At 35.1% G+C, this 20,922-nt stretch overlaps 2 protein-coding genes across 7 annotated transcripts; both read left to right on the forward strand.

The window, feature by feature from the left end:
- The first annotated feature begins 5,672 nt into the window (after positions 1 to 5,672).
- Positions 5,673 to 12,107, forward strand: LOC109004973 (probable complex I intermediate-associated protein 30). Of its 6 annotated transcripts, none has more exons than XM_018983698.2 (11): positions 5,673 to 5,845; positions 5,955 to 6,016; positions 6,544 to 6,604; positions 7,614 to 7,666; positions 8,595 to 8,666; positions 8,872 to 8,985; positions 9,336 to 9,386; positions 10,178 to 10,269; positions 10,604 to 10,684; positions 10,834 to 10,932; positions 11,774 to 12,107. In XM_018983698.2, the coding sequence occupies exons 5-11, from the start codon at positions 8,615 to 8,617 to the stop codon at positions 11,963 to 11,965; spliced, it is 681 nt and encodes a 226-aa protein (XP_018839243.1). In that variant the 5' UTR covers positions 5,673 to 5,845; positions 5,955 to 6,016; positions 6,544 to 6,604; positions 7,614 to 7,666; positions 8,595 to 8,614; the 3' UTR covers positions 11,966 to 12,107. The 6 variants fall into 6 exon arrangements, with proteins under 6 accessions (XP_018839243.1, XP_018839242.1, XP_018839241.1 ...); XM_018983697.2 differs by having other exon boundaries at positions 7,626 to 7,666; XM_018983696.2 differs by lacking the exon at positions 7,614 to 7,666.
- Positions 12,108 to 14,107: 2,000 nt separating this feature from the next.
- On the forward strand, positions 14,108 to 17,497 carry LOC109004971 (dnaJ homolog subfamily B member 6-like). Its single transcript, XM_035683693.1, has 6 exons — positions 14,108 to 14,531; positions 14,844 to 14,943; positions 15,117 to 15,184; positions 15,718 to 15,774; positions 16,540 to 16,791; positions 17,041 to 17,497. Exons 1-6 carry the CDS (start codon positions 14,427 to 14,429, stop codon positions 17,110 to 17,112), a joined length of 654 nt encoding a protein of 217 aa, XP_035539586.1. The 5' UTR covers positions 14,108 to 14,426; the 3' UTR covers positions 17,113 to 17,497.
- The last annotated feature ends 3,425 nt before the right edge of the window (positions 17,498 to 20,922 follow it).

Raw genomic sequence — 20,922 nt, forward strand, 5'->3', positions numbered from 1 at the left:
ATGCACCAATTTTGTACATATAGGTTAGAGAATACCTTATAATCGATGCTTCTGTTAAAGCCTTAAAAACAGACTCAAATCATCGGTTGCCATGTCATCCCATGATACTTACATTGAACTGCATAACACGCGATGACCCTGCACTTCCCAAATGCTCATGGCCTCGCCCAAGAACATCTTCAGGTTTCTCTTCCAAAAATCTCCAAGATTATGGGTGTAACCTGTCCGGTCCGGTTCGGTTTTGGACAAAATCTAGGATCGAACCGGTATGTACCTGTTTTGTATTTTTCAAAACCGATTACGTACCGGTTACTCTCATAAACCAGTACTTCCGGTTTTACCGGTTTCCGGTCCGGTCTGGTTTTCTGATTTTTTTAAAATGTAAGTTTCACAATTTGTCATTATAAATTTGTTTATAAAAAAAAAAACTAATTTAAAAAATATTGTTTTATACTTTTATTATAAGTTATATATTAGTATTAGTTATAAACTATATATTTAATATTAGTATTAGTTATAAACTTTTAATGATTTAGTATTAACATTTTATGTAATAATTTATAAATTATAATAATAAATTATTTCATATATAAATATATATAATTATATATAAAACTTTCACATAAAACATTATAATTATACGTAATATATAAAACTTATATATATTAATATATATATATAATATTTTGTATAAAACTTATATATACAATAATATAAATATTATTTTTATATATTTTTTTATCAACGGGTCCGGTCCGGTCCGAAAAATCATAAAACTGGAACCGGACTGGAACCGGCCGATTTTCACATTCTAAGAACTGGTCCGGTCCGGTCAGGACCGATTTTCCATTTTTCCGGTTTCAACTTACACCCCTACCCGAGACCCTCGATTTCTTCTCAACCATGTTCCCTCTTTGTCCCAAATTCTGTCGCCCACCAAGTTCCCTCCATCGTTACAATCCTTGCCGCAGTTTCTACACAAAATAAATTCCTATGTATTTTGTTATGTGGTTTGCTAATTAATTTCAATGGAGAAAAAAAAATCATTTTTAGCATATTCTATTTGGAGACTGAGGCTACAAAAGCAACTGGACCTCTTCGATGGAGAATGTTCATGGTATTTCGCGAGTAGGGTAATTTTTAGAGCACTAATAATGACTTATTTATCTTTATATTCATCGTCATATTTGTATAATATGTCTTTAAATTTATCTACTTAACCTATGCATCTCTAAATTTTTACATAGCTAAACTTGAAGAAGCATTATTCACTCTCCAAACATTATATTTAATTTTTTTTTCTCTCTCATACCCATTAAAATCAATTTTGTGGAATTTGTATTAAGATGATTTTGATATAAGAAATTTGTATTAAGTTGATGATACAAAGTATTTTTTAGTACATTTTAATATTTATTGATAAAATTGATCATTTTGATATATGAAATTGATAATATTTAGATATATATAATTTGTATTTTTAAGCACATGGTGCTAATTGTAAAATATATAAAAAATAATAATTTTACAAAAAAATTTAAAAATAATATTTTATTATTATTTGGTTCAAATATGCATAATCTAATGTATGAGTTTTTCTTGATATGCAAAATTAATTTTCAAAAGATGTGATTTTAAATATGCATATAGAAAAACAAATGCTAGTTCTTTTAGAGGATTAAATTTGCATATTCACATATGGGGTTAAATTGGTAAAATGCTGATTTTTCTTGTTTGAGAGATAAGTTGGGAATCAATGATGAAATTAATCTTTGCATTTTTCTTGCGAAAATTTATCAGTCAAAATTCATTATTTTCCCTTTCGTTTTAATATGATATAAGCGTCAATCTCAAGCTGTCGAGCACTTTGAAGATTCTCCAAAAGCAGTTGAATGAGTGATTTTTTCTTAGATCTCCATGCTACAGAAACTACTGCAAGGGAAACTTGGTGGTTCATGGAACTTTACTTTGTGTGGCGACATGGTTGTCCCATTGTGGCGATGACGGAATTGGTGTCATGCGGCGGTCTAGAATTTGTTACGGTTCCCAAAGTTCACACAGAAATAGGACGATGATTAGTTTGCTTCATTGACCTTCACTTATGCCAATTTTATTAGAGGTGCTACTCGCTCCCTATGGGGTGGGGGCACCCCTTCCCGATGGGTGGGGAGTGTAAAAGTAATTAAAAATATATTTTTAGACCTAAATTATAAATTTAAATATTGTAAATATGACTATAATTTAAAAATTATGTAATTTTCAAATTTTTAGTGCATATTTTGTGTAAATTATAGTGTAGTAGTTTTAAATTTGTCAATACATATTTTGTAAACAAGTCTAACAAATTGTAATATATATTTATATATACACAATTTAAAATATAAATATATATTTATGTTTATATATATATATGTATATAATATATACTAACGGTTGGGCAATGTGCGAGACACATTTGCCCGGTTGAATGAAAAATAAGTTATTTTGTAAAATATAAATATGTTTTGGGTTCAAAAAAAAAAACATAATCATAAGTAAAATAAGTAGTATATTGAGATTTTTTATGAACTCAATTTCTGCACCTAACAAGTGAAAAGAGATGTGGAGAATTTTTGTGATAGTAATAGTACTTCACTGCATAAATCGAAGCAATCTAACCGAAGAAAAAAAAATGAGAAGTGGTAAAATGAAAGGTTGGATTTAAATCTTAAAAATTTTAATATACCAGCAACAGCCTCATCCTTCGCCGACGACCCCTCCTCTTCCTCTTTTCCTCTAGCTGAAGCCCCAGCTTTTGCCTTCTCTCTTTACGGATCTGTTGGTTTATGATTTGTGTGTTGATTTTGTGATTTGAATATAAATTTGTTCAGTAATTTTGTGATTTTGTAGTGAATTGTGTAGAAATTTGTTTGGTAATTTTGTGATCTGTGAGGTTATTTTATGATGAATTTATAAAGAGAGACGAAGGGAAAATGGTGATTTTGCCAATATCTTCTTGATTTTGGGGTCGAGCTAGCTTCTCTATCAAAAAGAGATATATAGCATCTGCATTGCACAATATGGGTCTTAGTAATAGTATAGCTGCTGCAGATATACTATACATCAGCCTACACTCTTACCTAACCAACTTGAATTATTAGGGACGGTAATGCATTTTAAGTGCAATATTAGACTCATTTGATCAAGACTTTCATCCAGAGTCATCATGTAGAGTCCTGAAAATAAAGTATTTGTGGGGCCATTACTTAATTAATCCAATTTGAAGAATTTCCCAGCAAACTTTAGTGGGATTAATAATATCTAAGGTTTGGTTAATTAGAGACGAGTACTTTTCAAGATTTGTGAAATCTTAATTTAGTAATTTTTTTGTGAGTAGTACTCCAATGGAATTCAAATGGTCATCACATATTCTATGATCTTCGGATTCATACAAGATCCAATCTTTGTGGGAATATATATGGAGCCGTTTGAAACATTAGTATCCACTTTTCAAGACTTTTGGAATTTCTATAATTATTTATATTCGGTGGTCGTATTTAATATTTATACACCTCATTTGATACATTCATTTGATATCTAGAATTTTATCTTGCAAATGAGTTTTTTTTTTTAAATAAATTTATTTCTCAAAGATTCTTAAAAATAAGTTAAATATGAACCCATTTCACAAAACAACACACATAGACATCATATCCTTAGATATGATTTGGTTCGATGTATTAATAGTAGTGACATAGTTTGTGAATATTAATATATAAAATTATTTGAGTTAAGATGTTTTATTTGATTTTAGAAAATGAGAGAAAAAAAAGTTAAAATAAAAATATTATAAAAGTTAAATTATTATTGGAATATAATTTTTTAATGTAGTTTTTGTTTTAAAATTTAAAAAATTTATATTTAAAAAATTGTAATGATTAGATTAACAAATTAAAAAATATTTTATATTTAAATAATATTTTAAAAAAAAATATAAAAGTATCTGAAAATCTAAGAATCTATTAATCTCTTCATCGAACTCAATAATTTTGTTTGGGAAGAGATAGATTGTCAATTCCCTCCTGACCCACGTTTGTGGTTACCCCAGAAAAGCAAAATTTTCATTCATTTTTGAACGAAAAATTACGTGGGTATATCCGTATATGTCCACCGGTCAACAAAATATAGAAAATGACATATTATCATACATTAATATATAAGTTAAAAATACTTATCTTTCCCTTTTACTTTCCAGTACTTCACATCACAACTAATTAAATAATAATAGAGTAAATAAATATGATTTTTTGTGATGTAAATAATTTTTCTAGCTGCTGATAAGTTGTTTATGATTTTTTGTGATGTAAATAATTTTTCTAGCTGCTGATAATTTGTTTATGATTTTTTGTATATATTATTTTTTTGTAGTGAATTTATAATGATTTTATTAATTTTTGTTTTCTTCACGTTGTCTCTCTCTGGCCCGATTCATCCGCACGGGTTATTCTTCTTCAGCCCAGCCTAGCGCCACTGTGCGCCGGCCAGCCTCACCGCCACCACCGGGGAGTCCCTCTCACGCTGATGTCCGACCGAGGCACCATCGATGTCCACCACGCGCAGCCCTATCTCTCCCCCGCGGAAACTCATCCGAAATGGATTTCTCCCATTTCTCTCAATCGGCGCCGCCGTACGTAGCCACCTACTGTCACGATCACCACAGGTGACTCCCCCTCACGCCGGCAACCAACCCAGCTACCACCGATGTCCCCCAAGCGCAGCCATATCTGTCCCCCGCGGAAACCCATCCGAAATGGGTTTCTCCCATTTCTCTCAACCTGCGCAGCCGTACGCGGCCACCCAGGCCACCGCACCTCTACCACTTCACACCGGCGACAATCTCTACCAGACCCAGCCACCACGATCCTTCCTTTCCCTCTTCGTCGCACACTGTCATTCACACGCACACGGTAACTCTCTCTCTTCCTCTCTTCAAACCAAAAAGAAACGAAGAAGAAACAAAATCGAGATTCGAAAATACATCTGAAATGAAGAAAGAAATCATACGGGGAATAAAAGAAACGAAGAAGAAATATACCTCTCTTCATGTGATTGAGCCGTAGAAAGAAAAGAAACATGCGAGAGAGAAGAAGAAGAAGACGACGCTACTGGGTTATTAACATTCAACTAAGAAGAAGACGACGCCGAATTGAGTTAAACTGTTCATTACTGTTGATGTTATAGACACTTTTAAGATATAGGCAGATATAAATGTAAGCGAGGGCGGGATGGGGCTAGGCCCTGCTCGCCACCCGCCTCCGCTAGGGGTTCTAGATGCGGGACGGGGGCCCTCGCCCACGCATGGACGGAAAGGATTGCCTGTCCCACCATACGAGAGTGGAGCGGAAGTAGGGCCAGGCAGCGGGAGCTGCCCACACCTATATTTTATCGGATGCGAGGAGTTGGTAATGTGCAGTGTAGTATTGCTGACATAGCCGACTATTATTTGGGGCTGTTAAATCCCCAAGAACGGAACAACCGTTGATATGTACTTTCCAAGAACACCGACCCTTTTTGTAACACCCCAGGCTCGAGGCCAACCCCAAGTTCAAGTCCAAGTGCCAAACCCAACCCAGCCAAAAAATAAAAAAATTGCAAACGCACCGTTTCTTCCCCCAGCACCCCCGATAACCCCACGCCGCCCACGGCCCCGTTTAACGTAGTAACCCCTAGCCCCCCACGTCTCTCTATCTCTCTCTCTCTCTCACTCTCACTCTCACTCTCTCTCGGTTCGGACTTGTTCCATCTAGGGGTTGCTTGCCGCCGACGAGCCCCACGCCTGAGCGACGTCGGTTGCCCCATCACGCCGGTAAGTCCTTTTTTTTTCTCTATATGGTAAGCATCTCTCTCTCTCTCTTCTTTTCTCCCTCCGTGTGTCTTCATATGCCCGAGATTGACATTGTTCACGGAATAACCAGTGAGCCGCTGCCACTCCACACGCAACGCCATCAATCACCACGCTGCAGCCTCGTAGTTGGTGGTATAATCTCTACGAAGTTTTGGGAAACTGCGTGATTATGGTGTTGATTGGGTTCTGTGTGAAGTGATGGGAATTTGAGAAATTATGAATGTGCGCTGTGGTTGTGATCAAAATAAGTATGTGAAGTGTTGGGATTGATTTGTAGCAGTAGTTGTGAATCTGTGTAGTGGCCGAGGGCCCCTGTGAAATGTTGGGATAAAATGTGTATTTGTAATGTGGTTGTTGTGCCCTATGAAATGTTGCGATAAAATAGATAATTGTGATGTGGTTGGTGTGTCCTGTGAAGTGTTGGGATAAAATTTGTATTTTGGATTGTGATTGGATGTTGGGTATAATGATGGGATAAGTGTGAATGCCTCTAATGGGCGAGGTTCGGGAAGTTGTTTTGTGGGTTGGAGATGAGTAGTAGCTGGGTTCAAAGAATTGGAACCATGAGATTTATTGTCGTGGAGTTGTTTAGTTGTGTTGTTTATTTTAGATGTGCCAGTTTAATTGTATTAATTTATTGTATGTTTAATTATGTCTAGGTAACGATCAAATTTTGCTTAACACGGTTCAAAGGATTTTTCAGAAAAGTTGAAGGGTCAGGTAAGCTGGGTTCCTATGCTAGACTTTGTATAAAAGTAAAGGACTGAGGTTGATTTTGAAAAAATATGCATGTTTTGTCATGAAAACAAATTTGAAACAACTTCGATTATTTGATCTGCATTACTCATGAAATCTATGCAAAACATAAAAGTATTTTCTATCATGAGTGATGTAAACATGAGCAAAATTTTGGCTTTCTGTTTCAGAATTGTGCAAAAAGGGCGAATATGAAATCTGAAAACTTGTGCATGTTACATGAAGATGCTCTGAATCTGTTTGCTCATGTGAAGATGCTCCGAATCTGTTTTGATTATGTGAAAATGATATGAATCTGTTCAATACTCTGTTTTGATATGATGTGGCATCTGAAAAGCTTTTGGCATGACATTCTGATTCTGATTTGATGATTATGTTTCTATTTTGTTTTGACCTTATCATGAGTGTAAAATTGCAGCCTCTGTTATATGGTTGGTACCAACATTTCTGTTTTTCTCTGATTTTGGCCCTGCCACGAGATATAATAGTAGCCTTTGGCCTTGCCACGAAATATAATAGTGGCCTTCAGTTTTGCCACGGGATACAATAGTAGCCTCTGGGCCCGCCACGGGATATAATAGTGGTATATGTTCTGAGTGCAATTGATTTGGTGTCATGGTGATTTAATTTTGTTTGGCTTTTCGCATAATGCAGAACCCTACCATGGGGGTTAAACATGTTCTCAGTTCCGGTATGATGATTGATGATTTTGTTTTGATATGATGCTTTGATATGATATGATACGATGATGATGTTCAGTTCATGCTATGCCAAAAGACTTTGAAATGAATATTTCTGAAATGTCGCTATCATATTTTGATAACATATTTTGGTTCTGCATTCTGAAACAAAAATGTTTTGTTTTGCATTCTGAACTCTGTAAAAGATTCATGTTTACATACTATTATATGTTCTCTGTTTATTGAGTTGTTGATAACTCACCTCTTATCTCTACAATATTTTTCTGATGAAGTGAATGTTTCAGCTGAGCATCGAGAATCGGTAGCGGGTACAAGATTTTTGAGTGTAAGGAATAAGTATTGAGATTACTGAAGACTATTATTCAGTAGATTGATTTGTTCTATTGATTTGGTTTATTGGGATGTTGACACTTTTATTAAGTCTTAAGGAGTTGTCGATTTATTTGTTAGATCATTATTTTGATGACTTGTAGAGGGATATATATGTATATTTGGTGGAATTAGATGAATTTATATTTATGGAGTCTTTGAAAATAGATGAGGTTATGTTTATGGAGTCTTTTAGAATATCTATTTGTATCCTAAATGATGATTGAGGCGACTTGAAGTAACTCTCCGGCCCATTTAGACACGGGGCGCTACAAGTTTGATTCCAATAGGGGTTTTCGGAATGTATGTTCTGATGGATGTGTTTACTTTTACATTTGGTTAGAATGGTTGCTTGTACTTCATTACTTTAGGGTGCATTTGGATGCCTCTTGGAAATGAATTGGATAAATTCATGTGTCCTAGGAAATGAGCCAGTTTATAAAATCAAGGGCAATCATTCAACTAATTGTTCTCTAAATAATTGATGGCACTTTGTGTTTAGTTTTCGTGCATTTGCTGCAATTTCATAGGACCATTTCCTAGTGATCCCACCTGTGTGGAGTCCTGAGAGTGGTGATTTGGCTATGGTCTTATCCTTAAACATTTTGCATGAAGTTTCGACTCCCTAGGCTTGACTCTGCACAATAGTGCTTGGCAGCCCAAGACTTTATTGTTGCATTAGGCATTTGCTACGATTCTTGTATATATAAATCTGTTTTTATATGTTCTCGTGCATAAGATGTAAAAGTTAGACAAAAAAATAATGCAAGAATGTCATATACAATGGGATGTCCAACTCTACCGCACACATGTCAAATTATTACTGTGATAATCCAAAGAAGAGCTTTCCTTTTTCTAAATACTTGGTCCTCTGTTCTTAATAGGAACTTGAAGTGTATCGGAGATGTCCAGATTTCGATCATTGTGGCAAGCTTCTCTGAATGCAACGAAGAGAGGTACTATATGATTACGATCTTCATCTCAAGCTTCTAGAGATTTTGTACATGTTGTAGCTATGTTTGGGGGGTTGCCTTTGTCTGCACGATGTAGTACCTTTTTTTTCTGTTTGATATCCTTTAGCTATATTTTGTATAATATATTTGCGATCACTAATTTTGATCCTTTCTATCTTTCTCCTTTTTGGAAAATATCAATCTATAGCTATCGCATGGAATGCTGAAGACTTGATGCCTCCTACAGAAAGATACATATTCACTTTTAATTCGAAGGAAGAACTAAAAAGGTGGCATCTGTATTCAGATTCTGAATATGGAGGTCTGTATCTGAGTCAAGAGTTCAAGTCTCTGTTGCATTTACTTCAAGTCTTCATTGCATTCAGAACACCATTATGTGCTGTCTGACTGTAATTTTGCAAGTTTCAGTCTTATATTATTTTCTTTCTCATAATGGGTGAAACAGAGCATATGTTTATCCATGATTCCATGTCATTGATAAAAATACATATGGCAGTATTAGGCTTGATTTTCAGAAACCCCTTTAGTGTTTATGAAGCTCCTACTGTTTATCAATTTCCTCTTTATAATTTGTAATTTGTATACTATTGGAGGTTACTTTAGAAAATGTAATGAGACTAATATAGATCTCAATGTTTAATTGTATTGCAGGCTTGTCCTCAGCGTCTTTGGAGATCAAAGAATCTGAAAATGGACTCAGTGGTACTTCTTCTACATACTTTCACAAGTCGTAACATATTAGCAATTAGCTCATGTGAAAAAAGGGAAATGAAATTTCACAATGGATGTGTGTTTTGAATGGTTTGTGGTGCATGATAAGTTCTATGGTCATATTGAAATGTTGACAAAAGAAATGGTTATTACTTGATTTTTTGACCAGATACACATGCTGGTGAAATTCCCCCCCTCCCAGCCCCAAGAAATGGACTCGATAACTTTCTTAGGAAACTTGTGTTTAAAATACCTTCTACAATAGTATGGAAGAATGCAATGAGTAATATTCTTTTATTCCTTTATGAATCCTCACCATCTCCAAGTTATGCTGATTCATTTAGATAATTAGTTGTCTATCTTCATTAATAATAATCCATTGCCCCTAACATCATAAATTCTAGTTGTTCTTTGACTCAACCCTTTGGTACGGTCAATTCGGAGGTGGTCGGAAAACAGATTCGTTGAGCTTGAGTCTCATTTCTGTAGCCTTAACTTTTTGGATTTGGATTGGTTCTCTTGTGCCATCATCTCCATCTTTGTTTGTTTTTCTGGTGGGGGTCTCTTTTGGCCATGGCTTCTTATGATTCTGTAAATGAAGACATGGGAATCTGTCATGATAAATAAACATATGAAGAATACGTTCTTAATTTTTGAGATAGAAAGTTAGTAAATTACTGCTAAAAATTTTGCATATTCCATTGGATCTCTACTTTTGACCAGTTTTCACTTCACATTCCGTTGAATTCTGATGCCATTATCATCTCGAATTTATCTGATAGGGATTTTCTCTGGGAACCTTTCCTCTGATGTTACTGAGGGTTCAAAATGGAACATTTCTCGCAGTGGCTTCTGCGGAATGCGGTCCAAAAAGGTAGTATATATATCATATATATCTTCAAGATTCTTATGAATGTTTATATCTAGAGTTTGAATTGCAAAAGATGTTTTGTTTATTTGAGTTCATATTCATGGTTGTTAGGCTGCAATTTGAGTCCTGTATAGCCGCTCACTATCCATTGTTGGCTGTTCCTTTTCATAATGACTACATTACAAATTTATGGTTTTATTCTTGTAATGAACTCAAACGCATATCGAAGCAATTCAATATCAATATGTAACAACCCCTTGTTCGTTTCCCTTAATAACCCATAAGGGGAAACTATTAGTACAGAGTATCTTTCCTTATCAATATTTATCTTCTGCAGTTTGATGGCTTCATTGATTTGGATGCATATGATACAATAGCACTAAAGCTTAAAGGAGATGGAAGATGCTACATATCAACCGTGAGTGTTCCTTCCCCTGTTTTTGTCATAAGAGAAGGAAATAGAAAAGCAGCATCTCATATCTGCTGCCGTAGCCGTTTTCATAACCTTTTTTTATTGATGTAGAACTTGCAAGTTTTGTACTGAACCTCAGTCAAATTCTGATACAGATCTATACAGAAAATTGGGTAAACTCACCTGGACAAGAGGAAGATAACTCTTGGCAATCTTTTGTTTTTGTACCCAAAGACAATTGGTATATTGCAAAGGCAAGTTTCACTTTCCTTAGTTTCTTAGTTTCTTTGCTTAGAAACATGATTTTACATACTTAGCTCTCATAGACAGCTGTTGGTTCAACTTATAAAAAAAAAAAAAAAAAAGAGCTGTTGGTTCTTTAGATGATATGACTATAGATGCTTACGACCATTATATGGATAAACTAAATAAAATCGGGGCCATATTAGATGTAGATTATTTTAGTATCGGTTATTCCATTTGCTAAAGCTTTTGTTTTTAGAGCATTGAACTAACAGCTAATAGATGCACGAAAGTCGAAAGCATTAGTGCATAATGCATCTTCGTGGACGTAAGTTAGGAAATGATGCAACTCCGTAGATCATATTCCCAATTAAAAAGACCAGAAATTAGATGAATGGATTGATATAGATATCTTCCAAGTTACCCAACTGCCGCCCCTATGGAACGGCCTGTTGGCTGAAATGCTTTATTTACTCTGATTACACTATAAAAGGTGACTGATATTTTGCATGGAGTCGGGCTACTCTGCTGCCCAGAGTAGACCGCTCAATTTGACCGATAGGCAAAATGTGTATTTTTATTTTTTTCTCATTTTTCTTTTCATATTTTTTTTAATATTTTTTAAAAATAAAAAAAATACACCAATACACTTAAAATCACTTCCTTAATCACGAAGTAAAAAAAAAAAAAAAATTGACCAGCTGTCAACTAGGGCGGTCAAACTAGGTGGGCAAAGAAGCTTTTCCCATTATGCATGGGCATCGAGACACCATAGTGCTTCTGCATTCGTGCCACTTTTCTTCGAGTAATGCATGTTTTGTGTTATGCTCAAAATTCAGCTTCCCTTTTCAGATTCCTCTTGGTCGATATTTGCCAACATGGAGAGGCAATGTTATAGATGCAAACTTGGAAATGAATCAATCACGTATACTTGGCATGTCTCTATCTGTTAATGCTGAAGGGGGTGTTCCAGGTGCTAGATCAGGACCGGGTGATTTCCGTTTTGAAATTGATTGGATCAAGGCCTTAAGATCAACACAATAAGTTCTTGTAGACTCATTTGTAGAGGGGGAATTGGATGTTTAACGGCTGTGATTTTGTGTTTATAGTGACAAATGTATCTCCACTATTAAGCTTTTATCAAGAACCAAAGGATGTTTTCATGAGTAGACTTCTGTTTTTTGTTCAACTGGTTTTTTTATTAGCACCGGGTGTCCTTTAACAAAGTGCTAACTAATTCCGGCGGTGTATAGATCTTCGACAAAGAGTTTTTTGCAAGTGTATCTCGGATAATTCAAGAGGAAGTTTTCCCGTCCCAAAGAATTGTTTGCACTCTAAGGATTTCAACTTTTAATCCTCTAGTTTGTCATGAAGCGATCACGCCACTGTCTAGTTAAGCATTTTCTACAAGGCAGTTACTAGTTAAATGCTTAAATTTAATCTCAAACATCACTTGCGACCCCACGTTCTATAATACAAAAAGTAATCTCGTTCTTCATTTTCAACTTATCATTTTTAATTATACATATTAGTATGGTACATTTTAAATAATCTTATCTGTCTATTCCTTAAATGTATAGTCATATAAAATGTCGAAAAATGCTAGAATGCACGAACGGGAGGAGGCATACAAAGCACGAAACCCATTCAGCAGTATGAAAACTTCATTTTATCCTTGCATAAAACAATAGTACTCTATTTTACCATTTTGCCCTGATAAATCCCAACACTTCAACCTAAAAGAAATCATGACCGATACTAAAATTATTTCACAACCCCAGCTTCTGGAAATCCATCATGGGACTAGCGGCAGAAAATGGAAGCTGAAACTACTTAAATTCGAGGATGTGGATAAAAATAATTTCTTTAAGAAAAAAAAAAAAACATTGCAAATTTTAAGTTATAGAAGGAATAAAGTATACAATGAAGATAAAATAGATGCTATCAATTTAGTTAAAAATTATTAACTACATATACAGTTGAAGATAAAATATTCTCGGATTGTCCCAACAGAAAAGAAATATTGCAATGTGGTGGATGGACGAATCGACATTAGTGCAATAGAATAGAAGTTTTTTTTTTGTTTGTTTTTGTGAAACTGTGCAGGAGATGAAAAAGCTTCCGTGCCGTTTTGACATTCTAATTGTTTTGTTTTATTTTTTTATTTGCTTTCCAGTATTTATCCACCTTGCCACTATTCGTGCATTTCGTGCTATGTATGGACTTCAGCTCTCTAAAATGTCACACACTAACAAGGAAGTCAGAAATGCCCTTAAATCATATTAAAATGACAGAAATAATTGTGATCAAATATTAGATGATATTTATAATTTCTAGGGTGTGCAACACAATGAAAATCTCGCACTCATTTTGAAAATAATAGATAAATTTAAGATTTATATAAAAAAATTAATTTTTTTAATAATAAACCTCGTTTGTTTAAAAGAAAATACAAATAAATTACCTACACAAACTATATTTAGCATTAATCATTCAAAAAATCTTAGAAAAGATCACCCTTCTTCTGCATGAAATTTGTGTTGCATAGTCGGGCCTGACAAATTGGTAATTTTCTTTTATAGATGGTTAGGGTTGGGAGAACTTCTAAAATTTTTAACTCATTTTATTTAATAATTATAATTTTTTCAAACTTTTATATAAAATATAATAAATAATTTAATTTTTTTAAATTTTAAAATAAAAATAATATTTTTTTCAACTTTTAATTTTTACTGCATTTCAATTCACTGTCAAAATCTACCCTTAAATCTTTTTTCCAAAAATGATGAACTTTGACTCCAAAATATCAAGAAAAAATGGCACTGCGGCAAATTTTCTGAAAAATGGGGGGGGTCTCTTTCCAACGTTGGAGCCTCCACCTCTTTTCATGCAGTTGCAACTTACCAGTGGGACCCAAAAACTTGTTGTTTGTTTGATTGCATCTTTCACGAAGTGTGGCCTTGTGGACCCCCAAAAAAGACCTCACAGAGTCACAGTAGCGAAAACAGAAGTTTCTGGAGAAACAAAGAAAAAAAAAATCTACCATCTCCTTGCGATCTCAACCGTACATCACGCCCTGGGCTTATCCCACAGTCAACAGATCCTAAGACATATATTGAATTCATTCCTAAAACTGGAATATTAACTTTATAAACAAACGAACAAAAAAAGGTTGTACAACTATATAAAAATGGGCCGGTTTCTGGAGAGTTCCTTGAGTCTCAGCGTTTAGTGGGGGAGGCCATGTTCTCTTCCTAATTTTCTTTTCTTTTCTTTCCACCCCCTTCTTTGCCATGGAAATCAAATGCAAGGTTCTCGTGTTCCAACCCACAGAGATGTAGTCCCAGTTTTGTAAGATACATATAGAGGAGATCATGCTTTTGTCTGATATCTAGGCCAGTAGGTTGTGTGAATTCGTCGACAAGAAAAAAAAGGTGTCTTAGTTTTGTTTGATTTGTGCTGCCTGTGTTTTTAAGCTCTCTGTGTTTGTGTGGTGGCTTGGAGAATGGAAAATGAAGAAGACAAGAGCAATGACTTCTATGCAGTCTTGGGGTTGAAAAAGGAATGCACTGCGCCGGAGCTCAGGAATGCTTATAAGAAACTTGCGCTGGTTAGCATTGGAAACCTTTTTTCTTTATCCACTTTTTGTTAACAATTCAATCAAATGGATCTTCTTTAAATCCTTAAGCATGCCCTATAATACCTCTTCAGGAGCTTAATTTCTGAAATGAACATCTGGGTTCCTTCCGGACCCTTGAAAAAAGTGATCTTTTTGTCATGGTTTTGCAACTTAAAAGAGGAGTTTGTTTACGGGCTTTCATGAAAACGAAAAAAAAGGGGCTTGGAATTGGAAACGTTAGACCTTACTGGTATACGGGAAAATTTCGAGAAACTTTCATTCTTAATTTGTTTGTTGGGCTAGAGGTGGCACCCAGATCGTTGTTCGGCTTCGGGGAATTCAAAGTTCGTGGAAGTAGAAGAATCTAAGAAGAAATTTCAGGCCATCCAACAAGCCTATTCTGGTAAGGCTGACTTCCATTATTAATATATTATTATCAAAGATCTTCAAAGTTTGAATCGCAAGTCGCAGTATTAAAATTTTAAAATATCAAAAAACATCCCGATTGCTCTTTTTGTATCGGGCGGAAGTTATTGGATTCACGAGATGCTGTCTTTTGTTCTTCTTTGTGTGCAGTTCTCTCTGATGCCAACAAAAGGATTCTGTACGATGTAGGAATCTACGACAGCGATGATGATGAAAAAGTAAGCTTCTTCTCCGTGACCTCGTAACGTGCGCCGTAGGTCGTGTGCTGCATTCATTACTGGGTTTGCATTTTTCCGCGTCGTGACTCGCGGGTGTTCTCTTTTTTTCTGGGCGGGTCTTATATTTTTTTTTTTCAGCGACAAGCATAGCGTGACATGACATGATAACACTTTATACGACGAATAATGTAGGATTAGTTATTAGGCAGTTTCGAACTACGAGTTTGATTTTAGTCTCGTCCTATCATCGCATCTTTATCACTGTTTATTTAAAACAACCCAAAGAAAATCAATAATATGAATGTTACAGTGTCCATACTTGGCGAACTAAATAATTATTCTTTTTGATAGGTTTGCCTACCCTTCTTTGTCTTGTTATAGGGTAGATGTGTCAAGAGTTTTGGATTTGATGTGTTTTGGTTTCAAATTATGTTGGTTTCGTCAATGGTTTGGAGCCGTAGGCAAGGGATCTAAAAGAAACCAAAGGAATCGCTTTGCAGTTGATTTAACCCATTAAGATCACTTTCGTGCAGGGAATGGGCGATTTTCTGAATGAAATGACAGCCATGATGAGCCAAACAAAGTCTAACGTAAGCTTCTTTGTCCATCTCTCACTCCTGATGATTGTTTGATTACCGGATTAAGTCTTTGTTCCTAGCTAATTAGCATTAATGTTCACACTGTCAACTTGTTTTTGTGCAAATTTTCTAAATTTAGTCGAGAGAATATCAGAATGAAATTAGGGATGTCTTTTGTCGAATCCTACGTTGGATAAGAGCTTTCTTTTTTTTTTCACGTTTATAAAGACAGCTTTTGATTAGCTGAGACCTGACAGAAGAATCATGGTGGGCAGGTATCTCTTCTGAAGCAGGGTATTTATTAAATGGGCCACTTAAAAGGTCATTTGTCCAAATACAAACTATTTTTCATTCATTTCTAGGCAACCTAAAAAGTAGTCCTAAACTTCTTGGGGAGAAAATGCTCAGGTATGTGTTCCAGTATTGGTACTCTCGTTGAAGTGATTCATCAATGGCCATCAGAGACCGCTCATCTGTGCACAATAGTTTTGTTGCTATCAAATCTATCAAGCCGGACGGAGGCCCACATATGTGCTGGCCTGATGGGTCCACCCAGCCTTTTGTCAAGCCCACTATGATGAAAAAGCATCAGGTGTGACTAGCTGCACACTGGTAACTGTGATTTTGACGTTTGTGGGTCCCTATGACATACTTAGGAGGAACCTTTGTGATTGCCATGATGAAAAGTAAAGATATATATTATTGTAAAATGACAATGATAAGAACATTACTAACGATATCTCTGTTATGGTATGTGGAATGTGGAATTATATATAGGGAAATGGGGAGGAGAGCTTTGAGGAGCTGCAGGAATTGTTTGAAGAGTTGTTTCAAGGGGATATTGACACATTTGGCTCAAGCTCACGAGGTACTAGTACTAGTTGTTCTGGTTTGTCCTCCTCCTACACGTCTCTTTCTGGGAGTTCTGGTTCCAACAACAAACGCAGCTCCTCTGAGATGAATTTTGGGAAGAATAACTTGGAGGGTACCTCTGGCTTTGACACTAACTTTCAGAGCTTTTGTTTTGGGGTTAGTTCTCTCTCTCTCTCTCTCTATATATATATATCGTTTCATGTTGTGTGAGAATTAAAATAAAAAGTAATTAAAGGATGGTAAATAATGCACTTGTCTGTTTGTTATTGTGTTATTGTTACAATTAAGGCTACAACTCAATGTAGTCCGTAATGCTATTGACCATTAATCTTACTTTATTTTTTTGTGCTTGGTCTTATATCGGCTGCATACTCTGTTGCTATCATGACAATGATGTTATTGAAGACGGGGGGAACACCAACAAACTGCCAGAAAGGAGAAGGGAGTAAGAGGAGTTCGGGGAGAAACCGGCGGTAGATGAAGGCAGGGCAGGAAACAAAAGTTTCCACCTGGTCATGATGTCTCCACCAACGACTAATCAGGCATCTCTGCTTGATTATCCACCGATATGCTTGCAAATCGATGCCAAATCCAATCCTAGAATTTCAGCCCTCTTACAATATCGACTTGACTGAGAGAGAAATGGTGCATCATACGACCATGAAACTACTCGGAAAAAGTTTTTTTCACATCGGTGGGTCACAACTAGTGAAATCATTGCTCCTTGTTGTAGACCCATTTCACCATTCTAGTATTATGCTCATGTTCATTCGTATTGTTCAGTTGTAATGTAATGCCTTCGCTGCAAGTTGTTAGTGTTACTTTGGAAGAAATTATGAGATCTTCTTTAGCCTCTAACTCACTTATAAGTCTCTTGCCTTAAGATTTCCAGTGTTCATCAGTGGATGCTGAATACCAACCAAAGGTTGACGTAGGAGGATGAGTGCGTTTGTGAATGTGAGAACAAAAAAATTAATATGATTTCATATAATATATTAGATCTACTTTACAATAAAAATAATTTTATAATCTAATATATCACATCAAACTATGTCAATAATTAAGTTTGTGACTAAAGCATTATTAAAAAAGATGGCTACTAGAGATACAAAAAGATTTCATAAACTACGTGGCATACTACTAGCATGTCACATCAAATCTTTTTTCTTCTTTATTTTTCATTTCCGCCCTCTCCCCTTCTCCCTATGCCCCTCCCCTCCTCCCCCTTCTCCGCTCCCTTTTCAAAACCCTAGAGCTCAGCACTATTGCAACTCTTCATCGACGTCGCCGTTGAAGCCACTTGCCGACATCATTGTCGCATCCCTCACCTTCCTTGCTCCTCATGGCAGCCCAATCATCTTTCTTGCTCATCACCGACGTTGTCCCTCGTCGACAGGTTCTCTCTCCATGCAATTTAAGAGAGAGAATGGATGGAGAAGGAGGTGAAGGCACAAGGGAGAAGGGGAAATAAAAATAAAAACTGACGTTGTACGTTAGTACGTCAATTCGTGGATCTCTGTCTCTAATATTTTTTACTAAGAAATGTTGCATATAATACAAGACTAGGTATAATATTAGTTTTGGGTAGATGGCCCAAAAGGCTACACAGCACGTGGGGTAGGGACCCTACATGTGGGGTGCCGTTGAAGGAGGCAGCTTCACGCTTACAAAAAGCGTCACAGCAACTTTCGGTTTAAAAGTTAGTAGGGTCCATCAGCATGCAAGTTGCCAAAAGTTTAATGCAACCGGGTCTCAAGAAAATTGGTCTTCCATTAATTAATTTTTGACTGATTATTTTTCAATCAGCTACTCTGAGATCAGATGTCACACCCGAGTTGGGGCAACTTGCACTCACCCTCTCTCCCTAAGAAATGGCTTGCAAGTGGCATTTGCTTTTATATTTAGTTATTTTATGCTGGATTTGGCTGTATGCAAACCTGGTTCTGAGTCAGGTCAGTGCCCTTTAACTCTTTTTATAATCATTGAATCCTGTCCTCATTTTCTGACTGTCTGTCTATCAGAAAGAGAAGAAAATGTCTTTCTAGTTTGTAGAAAATATAATAAAATAGTAAAACAAGGTGGAAATGAGAGAGAACGAAAATGTCTTTCTAGTTTTAGTTTACAGAACAAAAATGTGGTCAACAGATTGTTAAAATTATGTTAAGCTAGACAATCCAACGCATGATGTGAAGGTGGACAAGTTGAGGTTTACAAAAAGCAAATGAAAGCTAAATCATATATAGAATGATGTGATGCTGATGTTTAAGGCAACAAGTTGATAATTAATAATCTTGACTCGTTTTGGGAAAAATTGAAAAATGTGGTTTCTTTAGCCAGAATGAAATGATATTTATATAAGTATATAAGTATCGTATTTTTTTTAAAAGAAAAGAAAAAGTAGATAAACCAGTGATCTATATCAAAAAATTTATTTTTTTAAAAGGGGACTCTACTTTTTTCAAAAAGAGTTTACAAAACTTACACATCCTAAACCTGTAACATTATTCTTTGTTGAAAGGCATCTAAATCACATTAGGTTATGCTATAAATTAATGTAATTGGGAACAAAATCCATTTTGGGGATGCTTTTTATTAGAGTAGTGCTACTATGCCGCCTAAGTTTGACCACTGGGTGTGTCCTCTAGTGCAAATGGAATATTTTATATACTATATTATCATCTCACTTTCATCCTACTAAATATGATAGGACATATTTATCACAATTAAATAATAATTTATTATATGTTTCTTTATTATTTAATAGTGATGAATGTGACACATACCACTTAGTATAATTAAAATAGGATGAGAGTGTCGTATATAGCATTGTTATTTTTTTTTTACTTTTTATTTCTAACATTTTTAAAACATCTTTAAACATTTTAAAAAAAAATCAATATACTATTAGTCACTTCCTTAACTATTAAATAAAAATAAATAAATAAATAAATAAATAAATAAATAAAATACATGAATAATCAAATTGAGGGGCCAGACTCAGACGGCTTAATATCATTTCCCTATTTTTTATTATTAATTTCTATCTTCCTAATCCTCGCTAATTCCAGTCCATGATCAGTTTATTTAGTTTATTTTGGGCCCAGATCTATATTCGAAGCTGAAACGAAGAAGAGGGTTAATATCCAAATAAAACGGAATAGCCCAGTCACACGAGGGAAATAAGCCCACAAAGTAAAGTCTAGGTTCTACATGATCTTACGTTCAGCCCCGATCATGAGTCATGACTATTTGCTTTGTTTTTTTGGCAGGGTTTTAATAACAAAGAAGTGATGGATTTAAAAAAAAAAAAAATTAAATTATATAATATTTTGAAGAAAACAAAAAAAAAAAGACAGAAACGTGAAGGCAGATTTTGAGGGAGGACTAAAAGCTTGAAAACATGCAGAGTTGGAAATGGCTTTGATCTTCTTATTTGTAACTTAAGTATGGTTTGGATAGTAAAGTCGTCACATATATATAATTTCATCTTAACATTCAAACACCACAATCATAAATGGGACTTGATCTCTGGTTTTTCTATCTTCATTGGCATTCAATCGAATAATGTTGTTGAGTTTATGGGTCTTCTTCAAGGTTTTCAACTGGTGAGTTTTTTGGGTTTTAAAAATGTGGAGATTGAGATTGATTCTATGTTGGTGATTGACTGGTTGAGTAACAAGAGATGTGGCCTTTGGTACTTGGAAGATTATTGGGAGGAAGCTTTGAATTTGTTGGAGAGTCTCTGTTTTCGGGTTCGGCATAATTTTAGGAAAATTAATTCATTGGCTGATGGTTTTGCTCGTCTTGGTGCCTCAGGGGTATGCAAGGTTTGGAATCAACGTTCAGGGTTGTCGAGACATCTTCGTGGTCTGTATCGGTTGGATTAGGGGGTTATGTTTTTCTTCGTTTCTAAGATTTAGAGTAGAGGTTGTAATTGGCTGTTATTGCTTTGATTTTGATATTTATTTATTTATTTTTTTATTTATTGTGAAGCTCATGTTCTTTATTTGTTACCACGGTTTCTCCTCATACATTATGAGGAAGATTAATAATAAGGAGGCTTGACCTCCATCTTTTGAAAAAAAAAAAATCACAATTATAGACACTTTTCAATTTCAAATCTTTAACTTTTTCATCAAATCATTAAAACATTCTCAAACTTCCAAACAAAATACGAAAAGTAATTTAACTTTTTCAAATCTCAAAACAACAATTATATTAAAAAATAATATTTTAATTTTCTCTATCTCATTTCTCAAAATCTCATAAAACATATTAACTCAAACA

The sequence above is a fragment of the Juglans regia genome, chromosome 12, assembly GCF_001411555.2.
Source record: "Juglans regia cultivar Chandler chromosome 12, Walnut 2.0, whole genome shotgun sequence".
Lineage (NCBI taxonomy): Eukaryota > Viridiplantae > Streptophyta > Magnoliopsida > Fagales > Juglandaceae > Juglans > Juglans regia.